This window comes from Triticum aestivum, chromosome 7A (genome assembly GCF_018294505.1).
Source record: "Triticum aestivum cultivar Chinese Spring chromosome 7A, IWGSC CS RefSeq v2.1, whole genome shotgun sequence".
In the NCBI taxonomy this organism is placed as follows: Eukaryota; Viridiplantae; Streptophyta; class Magnoliopsida; order Poales; family Poaceae; genus Triticum; species Triticum aestivum.
In genome coordinates, this window is record NC_057812.1 from 588929658 (window position 1) to 588943856 (window position 14199).

Sequence of the window (14199 nt, forward strand, 5' to 3'; positions counted from 1 at the left end):
AGCCTTTGAATTTAGAAGACCACTTTAATGGAGACTGAAAAGCAGTGAATTGATCTCAAACTTATGGTAGATAAAGTGAAATTGATTGATGATAATAAAGACAGAATGAAGTGGTATTGAATAGAAAGAATCAATTCATTGGATAGATATTTAGCCTCATATAACGACATCCGATTCATCTGAAGCTGAAAATGCCTCGCAAAATTTATTTTTTCTTATTTTCATGTGGCTCATGCTGAAGGAGAGTATCCTTATCAAGAGCAACTTACCAGAAAAGTTGGACCGGTGATGACTAATGTCATTTATGTGAGAACAACAAGGATACTCCCTCCAATTCATATTATTTGTCGTTGGTTCGGTACAAAGTTAATCGGAGACAGTATTAAACATCTGCTTTTCGAATGCAATCTTGCCATATTGATATGGCAAGTTGTTGTATGTGTTTTTAATCTTTGATACACCTCTCGGTGATATCGATTACTTTAGTTGGAGATTGGGCTCAATCCTTTCCCAAGAACCCAGAGAGCTCTGGTGGTGATCGGAAGAGTTACCATCTCGTGAACGTTTTGGAAGACCAGAAGCAAAGCGTTCGCTGAGCGACAGTACTGATATCTTGGGTCTCGTCGTCTGATACGTCCATCGATGATCGGACGGTGCAAGGCGCCCCCCTTCCCTTAGGCTTAGTGCTGGGCTAGGAACATAAGCGGGGACCTTGACGGCGGCGCGCGCGAGGTGCTCGAGGAAATGCCCGTGCGAGCCCGGCGCTCTCTGGAGGCAGCAGGAACATGCTCGTGACGCTCGGGTTCCGGCGTGCCGCCGTGCCCCGCCTCGCACGCCGCGACATGTGTGGTGCGGCGGTTCGGCGAACCACAGCGTCGGGTTTGGTGGCGGTGGCCGGGGGCGGAGCGAGCTTCCACGACTACGACGCCGCCATCACGGCGTGCGTCGAGAGGCGGGCGCTCAAGCAAGGAAGGCAGGTGCACGCGCACATGGTCACGGCGAGGTACCGCCCGCCCGTGTACCTGGCCACGCGGCTGGTCATCATGTACGCGAGGTGCGGCGCGCTGGACGACGCGCGCAACGTGCTCGACGGGATGCCGGAACGGAATGTGGTGTCCTGGACGGCCATGATCTCGGGCTACTCGCAGAGCGGCCGGCACGCCGAGGCGTTGGAGCTGTTCGTCCAGATGCTTAGAGCTGGTAAATCATCGATCATCCCGTCTTCTGACGTCTTTGTTAACCAGTTGAATAACAATGACCATGTACACAAGCACCTGCATAGGAATCTAGAGATGTCATTTGTTTTGGTGCATATGTGCTAGAGTGAAATGAAACTCTGCCCACATTTTGTAGCATGATTTCTGGTCTTCAACAGATTTTCGTTGTATAAGCATTATCCCTCATTTGGTATTCAAACCTATGTTCAGCGAATTATCTGTAGTGCTGGAGTTGGAATATTTCTTTTGATGTAACGCATGATTGAAGACCTTGATACTGAATACTGATATACGGGTGTTGTGCATACAATAGGAGCCGGTAGATCCATCTTCATTATCAGTGTTATCATTTGTCCTGCATTTGAAGCCCTTTAACAGAACTTAATCATTTTGCCACCGCAATTATACCAACAACCTGTTATATGCCTCTTGATTTCCACTTCAAGATGACGTCCGGAAAGAGATGCAAGTCTAGTGTATCCATGCTCGGAGGGTATACATGGTCATTGTTATTCAACTGAATTGTGTACATGGTCCTCCACTTTGGGTGTTTGTTTCCATGCATGCTCAAATCTGAATCAATTAGATATATATTCGCCTACCTGCAAAGAAGCAAACGGCATACGATGTATCAAATGTGTAATCCATTATACTTTTAACTGGCAGGATGCAAGCCTAATGAATTCACTTTCGCAACTGTTCTTACATCATGTTCTGGCCCTCAAAGCATACACCAGGTCAAGCAAGTCCATTCTCTCGTTGCCAAAACAAATTTTGAGTCGCACATGTTTGTTGGGAGCTCCCTTCTTGACATGTACGCCAAGGCAGGGAATATCCAAGAAGCTCGGAAGGTGTTCGACATGCTTCCGGAAAGAGACACTGTTTCCTGTACTGCCATTATATCTGGCTATGCTCAGCTGGGCCTTGATGATGAAGCCTTGGACTTGTTCAGGCAGTTGTACAGTGCAGGGATGCAATGCAATTATGTCACTTTTACGACCCTTCTCACTTCATTATCTGGGCTGGCCTCCCTGGATTATGGCAAGCAAGTTCATGGACTAATACTTCGTAAAGAGTTACCATTTTTTGTTGTTCTACAGAATTCTTTGATTGATATGTACTCCAAATGCGGCAAGCTGTTATACTCAAGGAGGGTATTTGATCACATGCCACAAAGATCAGCCATCAGTTGGAATGCAATGCTTATGGGATATGGTAGACATGGCATAGGGCATGAAGTCGTTCAGCTCTTTAGAACTATGACTGAAGAAGTGAAGCCTGACAGCGTTACCCTGTTGGCTGTTTTATCTGGTTGTAGTCACGGTGGGCTGGTTGATGAGGGCCTTGACATATTCGATCTTATAGTAAAAGAACAAAATGCAGTTCTCAGCATTGGGCATTATGGGTGTGTTATTGATCTTCTTGGACGCTCTGGACGACTACAGAAGGCTTTATATTTGATACAAGATATGCCATTTGAGCCGACTCCAGCAATTTGGGGTTCATTGCTTGGTGCTTGCAGAGTTCATGTTAACGTTAGTGTTGGTGAGGTTGTTGCTCAGAGGCTTCTGGACATGGAGCCAGGAAATGCTGGAAACTATGTGATCCTTTCTAACATTTATGCTGCTGCTGGAATGTGGAAAGATGTTTTCAGAGTTAGGAACTTAATGCTGGAGAAGACAGTGACCAAGGAACCAGGGCAGAGCTGGATAATTCTTGACAAGGTTATCCACACCTTCCGCTCAAGTGATCGTTTCCATCCCAGGAAGAAAGATATAGATGCTAAGATAAAGGAGATATATGTTGATATTAAAGCAGCTGGCTTTGTTCCGGACCTGAGCTGTGTTCTGCATGATGTTGACGATGAGCAGAAAGAACGCATGCTTCTTGGTCACAGTGAGAAGCTGGCAGTGACTTTTGGACTGATGAACACCCCTCCAGGCTTGACTATCCGGGTTATGAAGAATCTTCGTATCTGTGTTGACTGCCATAATTTTGCGAAGTTTGTTTCAAAAGTCTATGGAAGGGAGATATCTCTCAGGGATAAAAATCGGTTTCATCTACTTACAGATGGAGCTTGCACTTGTGGAGACTACTGGTGAAAGAAACATTGATGTGTTACCCATATAGCTTTGCTGATCAGCAGAGCTATTTTTTGTCCAGATAATACTGCTTACAGGATAAGCAATGTAATGCTGAATATGAGAGCACTGAAAGAGACGATGTGATGCTTTTCTGCCATGCCACTACCAAGGAGATTGCCGCTGTCAAAGGCATTCTGGACGTGTTCGGTACGGCGTCTGGGCTACGGGTGAATTACGCCAAGAGCTCGGCCACGCTCCTTCATGCCGACGGCCACGGCGTGGGGCTGTTGGAGCCACTTGGGTGCCCCGTCGTGGCCTTGCCGGTCACCTATCTGGGCATCCCGCTCTCCACTCGCCGCCCATCCGCAGTCCAGCTGCAGCCCCTCGTCGACGCGGTGGCGGGCCGACTACCTTCCTGGAAAGCCTGGCTGATGAACAAAGCGGGACGTCTGGCGCTCGTCAAGTCGGTGCTCAGCGCGATACCGATCCATCAACTGCTAGCGCTAGCGCCTCCAAAGAAAACCCTGAAGCAACTGGAGAAGATTCAACGCGGTTTTCTTTGGGCCGGCCGCGCGGACGCACACGGTGGTCACTGCCACGTCAACTGGCGCCGGGTATGCCGTCCGCTCGACTATGGTGGCCTCGGCGTACGGGACCTCGAGCGCACGGGACTATCGCTCCGGCTGCGCTGGCTCTGGCTCGCGCACACGGACACGGATCGAGCCTGGCAGGGACTGGACCTGCAATTCACGGCGGAGGAGCGAGCGCTTTTCTACGCCTCCACGACCATGACCATCGGTGACGGCAAGACGGCCCTTTTCTGGGAGGATCGCTGGCTAGGCGACCAATCCGTCCACGAGCTTGCGCCCATGCTTATCCAGCGCATTCCCAAACAGCGCAGGAAGTCCAGAACGGTGGCGGAGGCCCTCGCCGGCAACAGCTGGGCGCGTGACATCCATGGCCTGATCGGCCTCCCGGAGATTGGACAGTACCTAAAGCTCTGGCACCTAGTTCAGCATGTCGAGCTGTCCAATGAGCCGGACAGGCTTCTTTGGAGATGGACGGCCAACGGGGTTTACACGGCCCAATCTTGCTACCGGGCAACCTTCCAGGGCGCGACGAGCTGCAACTCCTGGAAACTCATCTGGAGGAGCTGGGCACCGCCCAAGGTGAAGTTCTTCCATTGGTTGGCATGCCAGGATCGCTGCTGGACCGCGGAGAGACTCGCGCGCCATGGCCTGCATCATCACCCACGATGCCTTCTGTGCGACCAAGAACCGGAGACGATTGGACACCTAATGCTTACGTGCCCATTCACTAAGCAGACTTGGCATGAGGTCCTGTCTTGGCTACGCCTACCGGCACCGGCGCCCGAGCACGATGGCTCGCTCATAGATTGGTGGCTGTGCGCAAAGGACTTGACACCGCCAGCACTTCGCAAGGCGCTCAAGTCTGTGGCGCTCCTGGTTCCGTGGATGGTCTGGAAGCATAGGAACGCGTGTGTTTTCGACCATGTGAGGCCCTCGCTGAACGAGTTGGTAGACAGGATTAAAGACGAGACCCGATGTTGGGCAAAGGCCGGAGCTCAAGGGCTCAGGGTCGTTTTGCCACCATCCTGGGATGTCCACTGAGCCCCTCTTGGCTGTGTAAAACTGCCTCCTAGGAGGATGTAAATTCCCCTTTCTTTCCAATGCAATGAAACGCAAAAGCCATTTGCGTTTTCTCGAAAAAAGAGAAATGCTCTGTTCATTCTGAGTTCAGTTATCAGACAGATTACCAAAGATTTGCTACAAAGAGCCACACAGTTGGTTCTTCTTAGCACTCCATACTTTTAAGCTTGTGGCTGCTAACAGATGTTTTTTCTTCAATTCACTTTACTTTATTCATACGTTAAAGGGAAAATACTATATTTCAAAATTGTAGTGTAACTTCCTGTAGGCTGCGTACCTGAAAAAGACATCTTCTATGCTCACTGTAGACTTGACAGTGCATATTTTGTTGACAAATGAAATAATAAGTGGGCCATTTAAGCTATGTTTCACAAACAGTCGGTATTAGAAAAGCGAGTCAAATTGCCTTCACGGACATAGTATAGTGTATAGCATAGACAGGGCAGTGAAAGCGCTGCTTTAATTACAGGATGCTCTGTTGACTGTTGTTCACTATGATGGAGATTTTTTATGTTACCATTTTGGTTACAGGAAGCTTGCACCCTCTCTCTCTCTCAATTATCATTTATCGTTGCACCAAGGGCAATTCAGAGGTTTAGGTTGTATCATGGGTTCATATGGCAGGTCCCACAATAAAGATGTACCAAGGTTAGTAGCTGCTACAACTGAAGCTATTATTCATGCAACTGCAAGGTTTCTATTGTTTGTCTTGTAATGAAATAATAATGCCAAGGTCCTTCAAATGTTTCTATTGTTTGTCTGGCTGACAGTGCCTTTTGTAGAAACTTGTTTGCTTGTAGCTATAATTGATTCCTATTGTTTTCCTGATCATGGAACTACAATGCTGACAAGACCATGGTAGGCATTAGCTATTGTGGAAACTTTTGTGCATGTAGCTATAAAAAATATCATTATTGGTTAGCTATTGTGGAAGCTATTGTGCATGTACCATGTAGCTTCAACTGCTTCATTACCTTATCTCATTCTCTTATCTTGAAATCAAGAAAAATCCTGAGGTTTTGAGAAGAAAGGTTCCCATATTGAGGACCCAATGGGGTGTTTGTTCATGAACTAGCAAGAAGCCAAATTTTGAGAAAGGCTACCATGGCTCACTAATGAGGCCAATCACCTATTACATGTTTAAGTTAATCATTTGCGTTATTACAAACATCTCCCGAAATGGTCCATTTCATAATAAGGAAAATAAACATATTCATTATTAACTTATTTAGCTGGACTTCGGAGAAACATGAAGACAGCACATTTACATGCACAAACCATTGGAGAACTCCAGCTGGTACTGTGATCTAGCTATTCATTATGTTTCCAGATGGTTTGTGTGCAGACATAATTTCAGGCTATCTTCAGTTGCTGCTCACTGTAGATTCGACAGTGAAATATTTAGTTGACAATTGAGATAAAAAGTTAGCCATTTAAGCTATGTTTCACAAACAGTCGGCATTAGAAAAGTGAATCAAATTGCCTTCATGGACATAGAACAGTGTATAGCATAGACAGGGCAGTGAAAGCTGTATGTGGCCAAGATATAAATCTCACAGCTAAAACATCGCTTCCCTCCAGAATTTCAACACCTTTTGTGTGAACAAACCATGCTCTGTTGACTGTTGTTCACTACGATGGAGATTTTTTATGTTACCATTTTGATTACAGGAAGCTTGCACTCTCTCTCAATTATCATTGGTCGTTGCACCAAGGGCAATTCAGAGTTTTAGGTTGTATCATGGGCTCATATGGCAAGTCCCACAAAAAAGACGTACTAAGGTTAGTAACTGCTACAACTGAAGCTATTATTCATGCAACTGCACGGTTTCTATTGCTTGTCTTGTAATGAAATAATAATGCCAAAGTCCTTCAAATTATCTGGGCTGACAGTGTCTATTGTAGAAACTTGTTTGCTTGTAGCTATAATTGATTCCTGATGTTTGTCTGATCATGGAACTACAATGCTGACAAGACCATGGTTGGCATTAGCCATTGTGGAAGCTTTTGTACATGTAGCTATAAACAATATCATGATTGATTAGCTATTGTGGAGCTTTTGTGCATGTAGCTACAACTGCATCCTTAACTTATCTCAGTCTCTTATCTCCAAATTAAGAGAAGTCCTGACGTTTAAAAAAGGTTCCCATATTGAGGAACTAATACAGTAGCAGCGACTGATTCTTGGTGTTTGTTCGTGAACTAGCAAGAAGCCAAATTTTGAGAAAGGCTACCATGGCTGGCATCCAGCCATCACGGTACCTGTTGCACATGTACTCCTTGCCATGAATAGCAGAAGCGTGTAAGAGATGGGCTGGTTAGTTGCATCCCTGCAGGACTGTAAAGTTCAGCAGGGCAAACAGACAAGATCTTCAAGATAATCTGGGGCTACCTTTACTTTGAGGAACTATTTTGGGATTTGGTTTTATCCGGAGAGTTTGAGGCACTGTGAGAAACTTCATTTTAGCGTTTCTGTAGGTTACCCGGTACTTATAGTAATACTGCATACAAATTACTTTATAATGTACATTCCATTTAACAATTTAACATTGTGACAGCAATGCCATATACAATTATCATGTATGCCATTACTCCATTAAGGCAACCCTAAATGGGTAATTAAAAAAGTGGATTGGGCAGGCCATACTCAGGCGGAACAGCGAGGCATCACCATTGGCCATGGTCAGGGAGAGAAGGCGGGTCAATAGCGGAGTTTCAGGAGGGCATTGATTTCCTGCGGTTAGGAGGCAGAGAGGAAGGAGAAGGGCTGGGGCATGCCGAGCAGCCCCTGAGGAGAAATGGAGGCCTATCACTGTTTTGTTTTGACATTATATACTGTAATAAACTTGAAGCTCTGCCCATCATACTATGCAGATTGCAGTGTGTTCTCTTGCACTGTCTAAAGTACAAAATAAAAAAGGGCAACTAGAGGTTTTACTTCTCTTGAACAAGGAGGCCGGCCTGTCGTTGGGCCTTGGCGCGTTTCCTCATTCATTCTTTGACCGCTAGAGGTAATTACTTCAGACGCACGGTAAAAGAAAGTACAGAAATTCCTTCACACCTCACCTTTGGTTACAGGAAGCTTGCGCTCTCTCAATTATCATTGGTCGTTGCGCCAAGGGCACTTCAGAGTTTTAGGTTGCAATCATGGGCTCATATGGCAGGCTCCACAAAAAAGACGTACTAAGGTTAGTAGCTGCTACAACTGAAACTATTATTCATGCAACTGCATGGTTTCTATTGTTTGCCTTGTAATGAAACAATAATGCCAAGGTCATTCGAATTATCTGGGCTAATAGTGTCTATTGTAGAAACTTGTTTGCTTGTAGCTATAATTGTTTCCTATTGTTTGTCTGATCACGGAACTACAATGTTGACAAGACCATGGTTGGCATTAGCTATTTGGAAGCTTTTGTTCATGTAGATAATAAATATCATAATTGATTTGCTATTGTGGAACCTTTTGTGCATAATATAGCTTCAACTGCTTCCTTACCTTATCTCAGTCCCTTATCTTGAAATTAAGAAAAATCCTGAGGTTTTGAAAAAAGGTTCCCATATTGAGGACCTAATACACTAGTAGGAACTGATTCTTGGTGTTTGTTCATGAACTAGCAAAAAGCCAAATTTTGAGGTAGGCTAACATGGCTGGCATCCAGCCATCCCGGTACCTGTTGCATATGTACCACCTTGCCATGAATAGCAGAAGCGTGTAAGAGATGGGCAGGTTAGTTGCAGCCCTGCAAGACTGTGAAGTTCAGCAGGGCAAACAGACAAGGTCTTGAAGATAACCTGGGACTACCTTTACTTTGAGGAACTATTTGAGGATTTGGTATTATCCGGAGAGTTTGAGGCGCTGTTAAAAACTTCATTTTAGCGGTCCATTATGTTACCCGGTACTTATAGTAATACCGCAGACAAATTACTTTATAATGTACATTCCGTTTAAGAATTTAACATTGGGACAGCAATGCCATATACAATTATGATGTTATGCATTCTATCACACGCAAGCGATTTACTCCATTAGACGAAACCATAAATGGGTAACTAAAAAGTGGATTGGGCAGGCCATACTCAGGCGGATCAGCGAGGCATCACCATTGGCCACGGGCAGGGAGAGAAGGGGGTCGATAGCGGAGTTTGAGGGCGTTGATTAGGAGGCGGAGAGGAAGGAGGGGGGCTGGGGCACGCCGAGCAGGCCCTGAGGAGAAATGGAGGCCTATCACATCTTTCAGTGGTTGCTAAGTACTACACCCTCCATTCCATGATTATTGTTGAACTAAAACCAGGACAGTAATTATGGGACGGAGGTAGTAGTATTTTGTTTTGACATGATGTTGTAATAAACTTGTTGCTTTGTGCATCATAGAACGCAGGTTGCAGATTGTTCTCTTCCACTGTCTGAAGTACATTACATACAGCACAAAATAAAAAAAGGGCAACTAGAGGTTGTACTTCTCTTCAACAAGGCCGGCCCGTGGTTGGGCCTCGGCCCGTTCCTCATTCATTCTCGGGGCGCTAAAGGTAATTCATTCACACACGCTAAAAGAATGTACTGTAATTCCTATACACCTCACCTTTTTTTTTTTTTGAGGAACCTATACACCTCACCTTTGGTAGTGTTTAGAGATACCGGAGGAGACATCTGCCATGGAAGCTTTCATGTGACATGAATACATGATGCGTACCGTGTTTTCCTTAATGCCAATACGGAAATGCTACACCTACGCGAATAACCGACTACGGAATTCTACTGACAAATCTTCTTCCTTAGTTTTCTCACCTGCTGTTAAAGATGGCGCCTCTAGCGCATCCTGTCAGGGGGGGGGGGGGGGGGGGTGTGGAATGGCGCCTAGCGCGCTCCTTAGTTCTAATCCCCCGTGATCTCAACCGACCGCTCTCCACGTCAGCCGCGCAGAGCTTCTTTCGCGCCATCTATCCCGTACATGTAGCACGGCTCGTGCCTATATATACGTCCCTCTCCATTTCTCCGTGACCCGAATCTATCAATGGCGCGAAGCATGGACATGGTGCCGCTGCTGCTTCTGTGCATGGCCGCGGCCATGGAGGGCGCGGCGGCGCTGCACCTGTGCGTGGACCGGCTGTACGACAGCACGCAGGGCAAGCACGACGACGGCCTGCCCCACCTGAACCCGACGGAGGAGGCGACCTGGATGGCGCTCCTGCCGCGCAAGCTCGGCGCCAAGGCCGAGTTCGACTGGCTCGCGCTCTACCGGAGCCTCACGCGCGGCGCCGGCGGCGCCCCTGCGGAGTTCCTCTCCCAGGCGTCCCTGCACGACGTCCGCCTCGCCCCCGGCTCCATGTACTGGCAGGGCCAGCAGACCAACCTCGAGTACCTCCTCTACCTCGACCCCGACCGCCTCACCTGGAGCTTCCGCCAGCAGGCCGGCCTGCCCACCGTCGGCGAGCCCTACGGCGGGTGGGAGGCGCCCGACGGCCACCTCCGCGGCCATTTCGTAGGTCAGTCGCCGCCGCCACCTCCGCCCGTCTCATCATCTCTCCATTCCGGCTACATTTCTTGCATTTCATTTGATCATGAAACCGGTGTACGTACGTGTTCGTCCGCAGGGCACTACCTGAGCGCGAGCGCGCACATGTGGGCGAGCACGCACAACGACACCCTGAGGGAGAAGATGGCCAGGGTGGTGGACATCCTCGACGACTGCCAGAGGAAGATGGGCACGGGGTACCTTTCGGCTTACCCCGACGAGGTGTTCGACATGTACGAGGAGCTCTCCGAGGCCTGGTCGCCCTACTACACCATCCACAAGGTCGATCCGCGCATCAAAACAAAAAACACAATCCAACTTTTAGTGTGATTTGGTTCCAGTTATTGACATTCATGTCACTTTACTTACTGTTTTCTGACAGATCATGCAAGGCCTTCTGGATCAGTACACGTTGGCTTCGAATCGAAAGGGCCTTGACATGGTGGTGTGGATGACGGATTACTTCAGCGAGCGTGTGAAGAACCTGATACAGACGCACTCGATCCAGAGGCACTGGGAGGCGATGAACGAGGAGACCGGCGGATTGAACGATGTCATGTATCAACTGTATACCCTGACGGTAACATCGTACTATCTCATTGCAACTAGTAGTGTTTTGTGATCTTCGTTCAGGTTGTGAACTTGCGGTGTACATATGTATCAAATCCTGACAAGAGCTGTTTTCTATCTCTGCAGAAAGAGCAGAAGCACCTAACGATGGCCCATCTTTTCGACAAACCGTGCTTCCTCGGCCCCCTCAGCCTTCATGTCAGGAGAACTTTGGGTTTCATTTCGATTTCTGAGATTTCAGAAGTTTTAAGCAACGGTTGGGTGATGTCGGCCTTTTTCTTTTCAGGATGATGATATAGCGGGGTTGCATGTTAACACTCACATTCCTGTCCTAGTCGGTGCGCAAAAGAGATATGAAGTCGTCGGTGACCATCTTTACAAGGTAACTTGAAATTTTTCTTAGAATCGTCGATGGACAATGTCATAAGCTTCATCAACTTGTAACTGTGCAACTATCATGTCATGTTACTCATAAAACAGCAAAGAGAAATGACACAGTACCATCCATTTTTCAAAATTTTGGTGAACTGAATACTGGACTAACCCATGGCACAGGACATTGCAACATTCTTCTTTGACGTTGTAAACTCCTCCCACATATTTGCAACAGGAGGCACATCTACCTCGGAACACTGGTGAGCGATAATACTTGCCTCACCATATTTCCGCCTTGCGACATTTCCCCGCTCAAGTTCTTTGCGCATGCCAGGCACGACCCGAAGCGACTAGTAGACGAGATCAAAATCAGCTCCAACGAGGAGACTTGCACCACCTACGACTTGCTTAAGGTCAAGTGTTGCACTCAATCTACCATCACAGGTATTAATAATTCAACAGAAGACAGATTCTGAACTTGCCTTTTGCTGTGCAATATAAATTGCAGGTGTCCCGAAACCTGTTCAGGTGGACGAAGGAAGTCAAGTATGCCGATCACTACGAGAGGCTGCTCATCAATGGGATCATGGGCAACCAGAGGGGAACGCAGCCTGGTGTCATGATCTACTTCCTTCCCATGGGTCCTGGGCGATCCAAGAGCATCAGCGGCGGGCACCCTTCCGGCCTTCCCCCCAAGAACCCCGGGGGGTGGGGAGGTCCAAATGACACCTTCTGGTGCTGCTACGGGACAGGTAAAATTTTCAGTACCCGCGGAAGTGATCTTGCTGCTACTGCTGCTGTTTCTAAATCAAAGATTAAATTGACAATTGACAGGGATAGAATCGTTCTCAAAGTTGGGGGACACCATATACTTCCTGGAGGAGGGTGAAGTGCCGGGGCTCTACATCGCGCAGCACATACCGAGCACCTTCGACTGGAAAGCAGCAGGCCTCACCGTGGTGCAGCAGGCCAAGCCACTGCTGTCGACGGATCCTTACTTTGAAGTCACAATCTCCATTTCTGCCAAGGTAGCTTCTGAATGACACTACCCAGCCATGGTGCTTAGCTGGGCCTGCATCTTCTTTGACCCAAGCAAGAATTAGTGTAACTTTTTTTCATTTGTTTTGCTTTCTAATGCACACAGGGAGATGCCCAGCCAGCAAAGGTGAGCGTGAGGATCCCTTCATGGACATCCACAGCTGACGCAATGGCAACTCTGAATGGCAAAAAACTCAACCTGACATCTGCAGGTAACTTCACTGATGGACTGTACTGATACTTCATACGAGACTGTGAGAGATCCCCATGCTTCAAGCTTGTCTCGTTCTCTCGCAGGTGATTTCCTCACGTTGACAAAACTCTGGGGCGATGATACCTTAGTGCTCCAATTTCCCATTAACTTGAGAACCGAGGCAATCAAAGGTATGAAATTTCAGAGTACAATGTCTGAATCTTTCTGGGCAGAAGGTTAGGTGTCTGAACTTAAGAAAAAGTAGTCTGAAACGGTAGTTTTCTTCTGCAGATGACCGGCCGGAGTATGCGTCCATCCAGGCGGTGCTGTTCGGGCCGCACCTCCTCGCCGGCCTGACACACGGCAACAAGGCCATTAACGCGACCGAGCACTCCAACGACGGCCTGACCCCGGGCATGTGGGAGGTGGACGCCAGGAACGCCACCTCCACGGCCGACTGGATCGCCGCGCTCCCTCATGAGGCGATCAACTCGCAGCTCGTCACCCTGACGCAGCGGTCCGGCGCGCAGACCTTCGTCCTGTCGGTGTCGGCCACCGACGGCACGCTGACAATGGAGCGTATGCCCGTCGCCGGCAGCGACGCGTGCGTGCGCGCCACGATCGTGGTCGACACGTACGTGGTGGACAGCACCGCCGCTGAGCACGGCGCCGCCGCTCCTGTTCTGCATGGGCCGAACGTGACGATCGCGCCGTTCGACAGGCCGGGCATGGCGATCACCAACGGCTTCGAGGTCAAGCTGCATCCAGGGCCGGAGGCCCTGTTCAACGCCGTGCCCGGGCTGGACGGGCTCCCCGGCTCGGTGTCCCTGGAGCTCGGCACCAGGCCAGGGTGCTTCGTGAGGGCGCCCGCGGGCTACAGCGCCGGCGACAAGGCCCAGGTCGGCTGCCGGACGAGCAGCGGCGGCGGCGACGACGCGGCGTTCCGGAAGGCGGCGAGCTTCACGCAGGCGGCGCCGCTGCGCCTGTACCACCCGCTGAGCTTCGTGGCCAAGGGCACGGAGAGGAGCTTCGTGCTGGAGCCGCTGCGGAGCCTCCAGGACGAGTTCTACACCGTCTACTTCAACCTGGTCACCGCCGCCGCCGACAGCTGAAACGTGCTGCTGAACTGACGACCCATGTGCAGACAGACCAGAGCTTCAGAGAGTGGCGGCAGTCTGGCTCTGGCTCTGGCTCTGGCAGTGGCAGTGGCAGAGACATGTGCCACGGCCACACAATTACTACCTGTACTGTTGGAGCAGCATCTCCCATCACCAAAACAATATTAACGCTGTTGCATGTTCCTCGAGTGAAAACAGTGCTGTGTGCATGCATCTCGGTGTGAGATCGGCCCGTGTCTGTGTGATGTGGTTGAGATTTCTCGAGGTTGGCCAGGATCTTGATCCATGCACCTTTCATTCATGCCGCGTCGCCATAAGTGTCGTCCTGTTAGGTGCACATATATGGTAGCATTATTGTTCATGTGGACGTGTGGTACAATCTTCGATATGTAGGCATATGGCATAGCCTACCGTGATGAGC

The 14199-nt window shown here is 48.8% G+C and overlaps 2 protein-coding genes and 1 long non-coding RNA gene across 3 annotated transcripts; all 3 read left to right on the forward strand.

The window, feature by feature from the left end:
* The first annotated feature begins 553 nt into the window (after window positions 1-553).
* Window positions 554-3328, forward strand: LOC123148476 (putative pentatricopeptide repeat-containing protein At3g13770, mitochondrial). Its single transcript, XM_044567907.1, has 2 exons — window positions 554-1200; window positions 1884-3328. The coding sequence occupies exons 1-2, from the start codon at window positions 786-788 to the stop codon at window positions 3317-3319; spliced, it is 1851 nt and encodes a 616-aa protein (XP_044423842.1). The 5' UTR covers window positions 554-785; the 3' UTR covers window positions 3320-3328.
* A 3945-nt stretch (window positions 3329-7273) lies between these two features.
* LOC123153204 (uncharacterized) lies at window positions 7274-9492 on the forward strand. The gene is made up of 3 exons (XR_006476409.1): window positions 7274-7982; window positions 8050-8159; window positions 9042-9492. It is a non-coding gene; the product is annotated as an uncharacterized lncRNA (long non-coding RNA).
* A 468-nt stretch (window positions 9493-9960) lies between these two features.
* Window positions 9961-14002, forward strand: LOC123152427 (uncharacterized). Its single transcript, XM_044571977.1, has 12 exons — window positions 9961-10455; window positions 10564-10766; window positions 10867-11064; window positions 11181-11252; window positions 11341-11436; window positions 11610-11689; window positions 11764-11842; window positions 11938-12181; window positions 12264-12457; window positions 12574-12679; window positions 12765-12851; window positions 12952-14002. The coding sequence occupies exons 1-12, from the start codon at window positions 9984-9986 to the stop codon at window positions 13770-13772; spliced, it is 2652 nt and encodes an 883-aa protein (XP_044427912.1). The 5' UTR covers window positions 9961-9983; the 3' UTR covers window positions 13773-14002.
* Window positions 14003-14199: the final 197 nt, after the last annotated feature.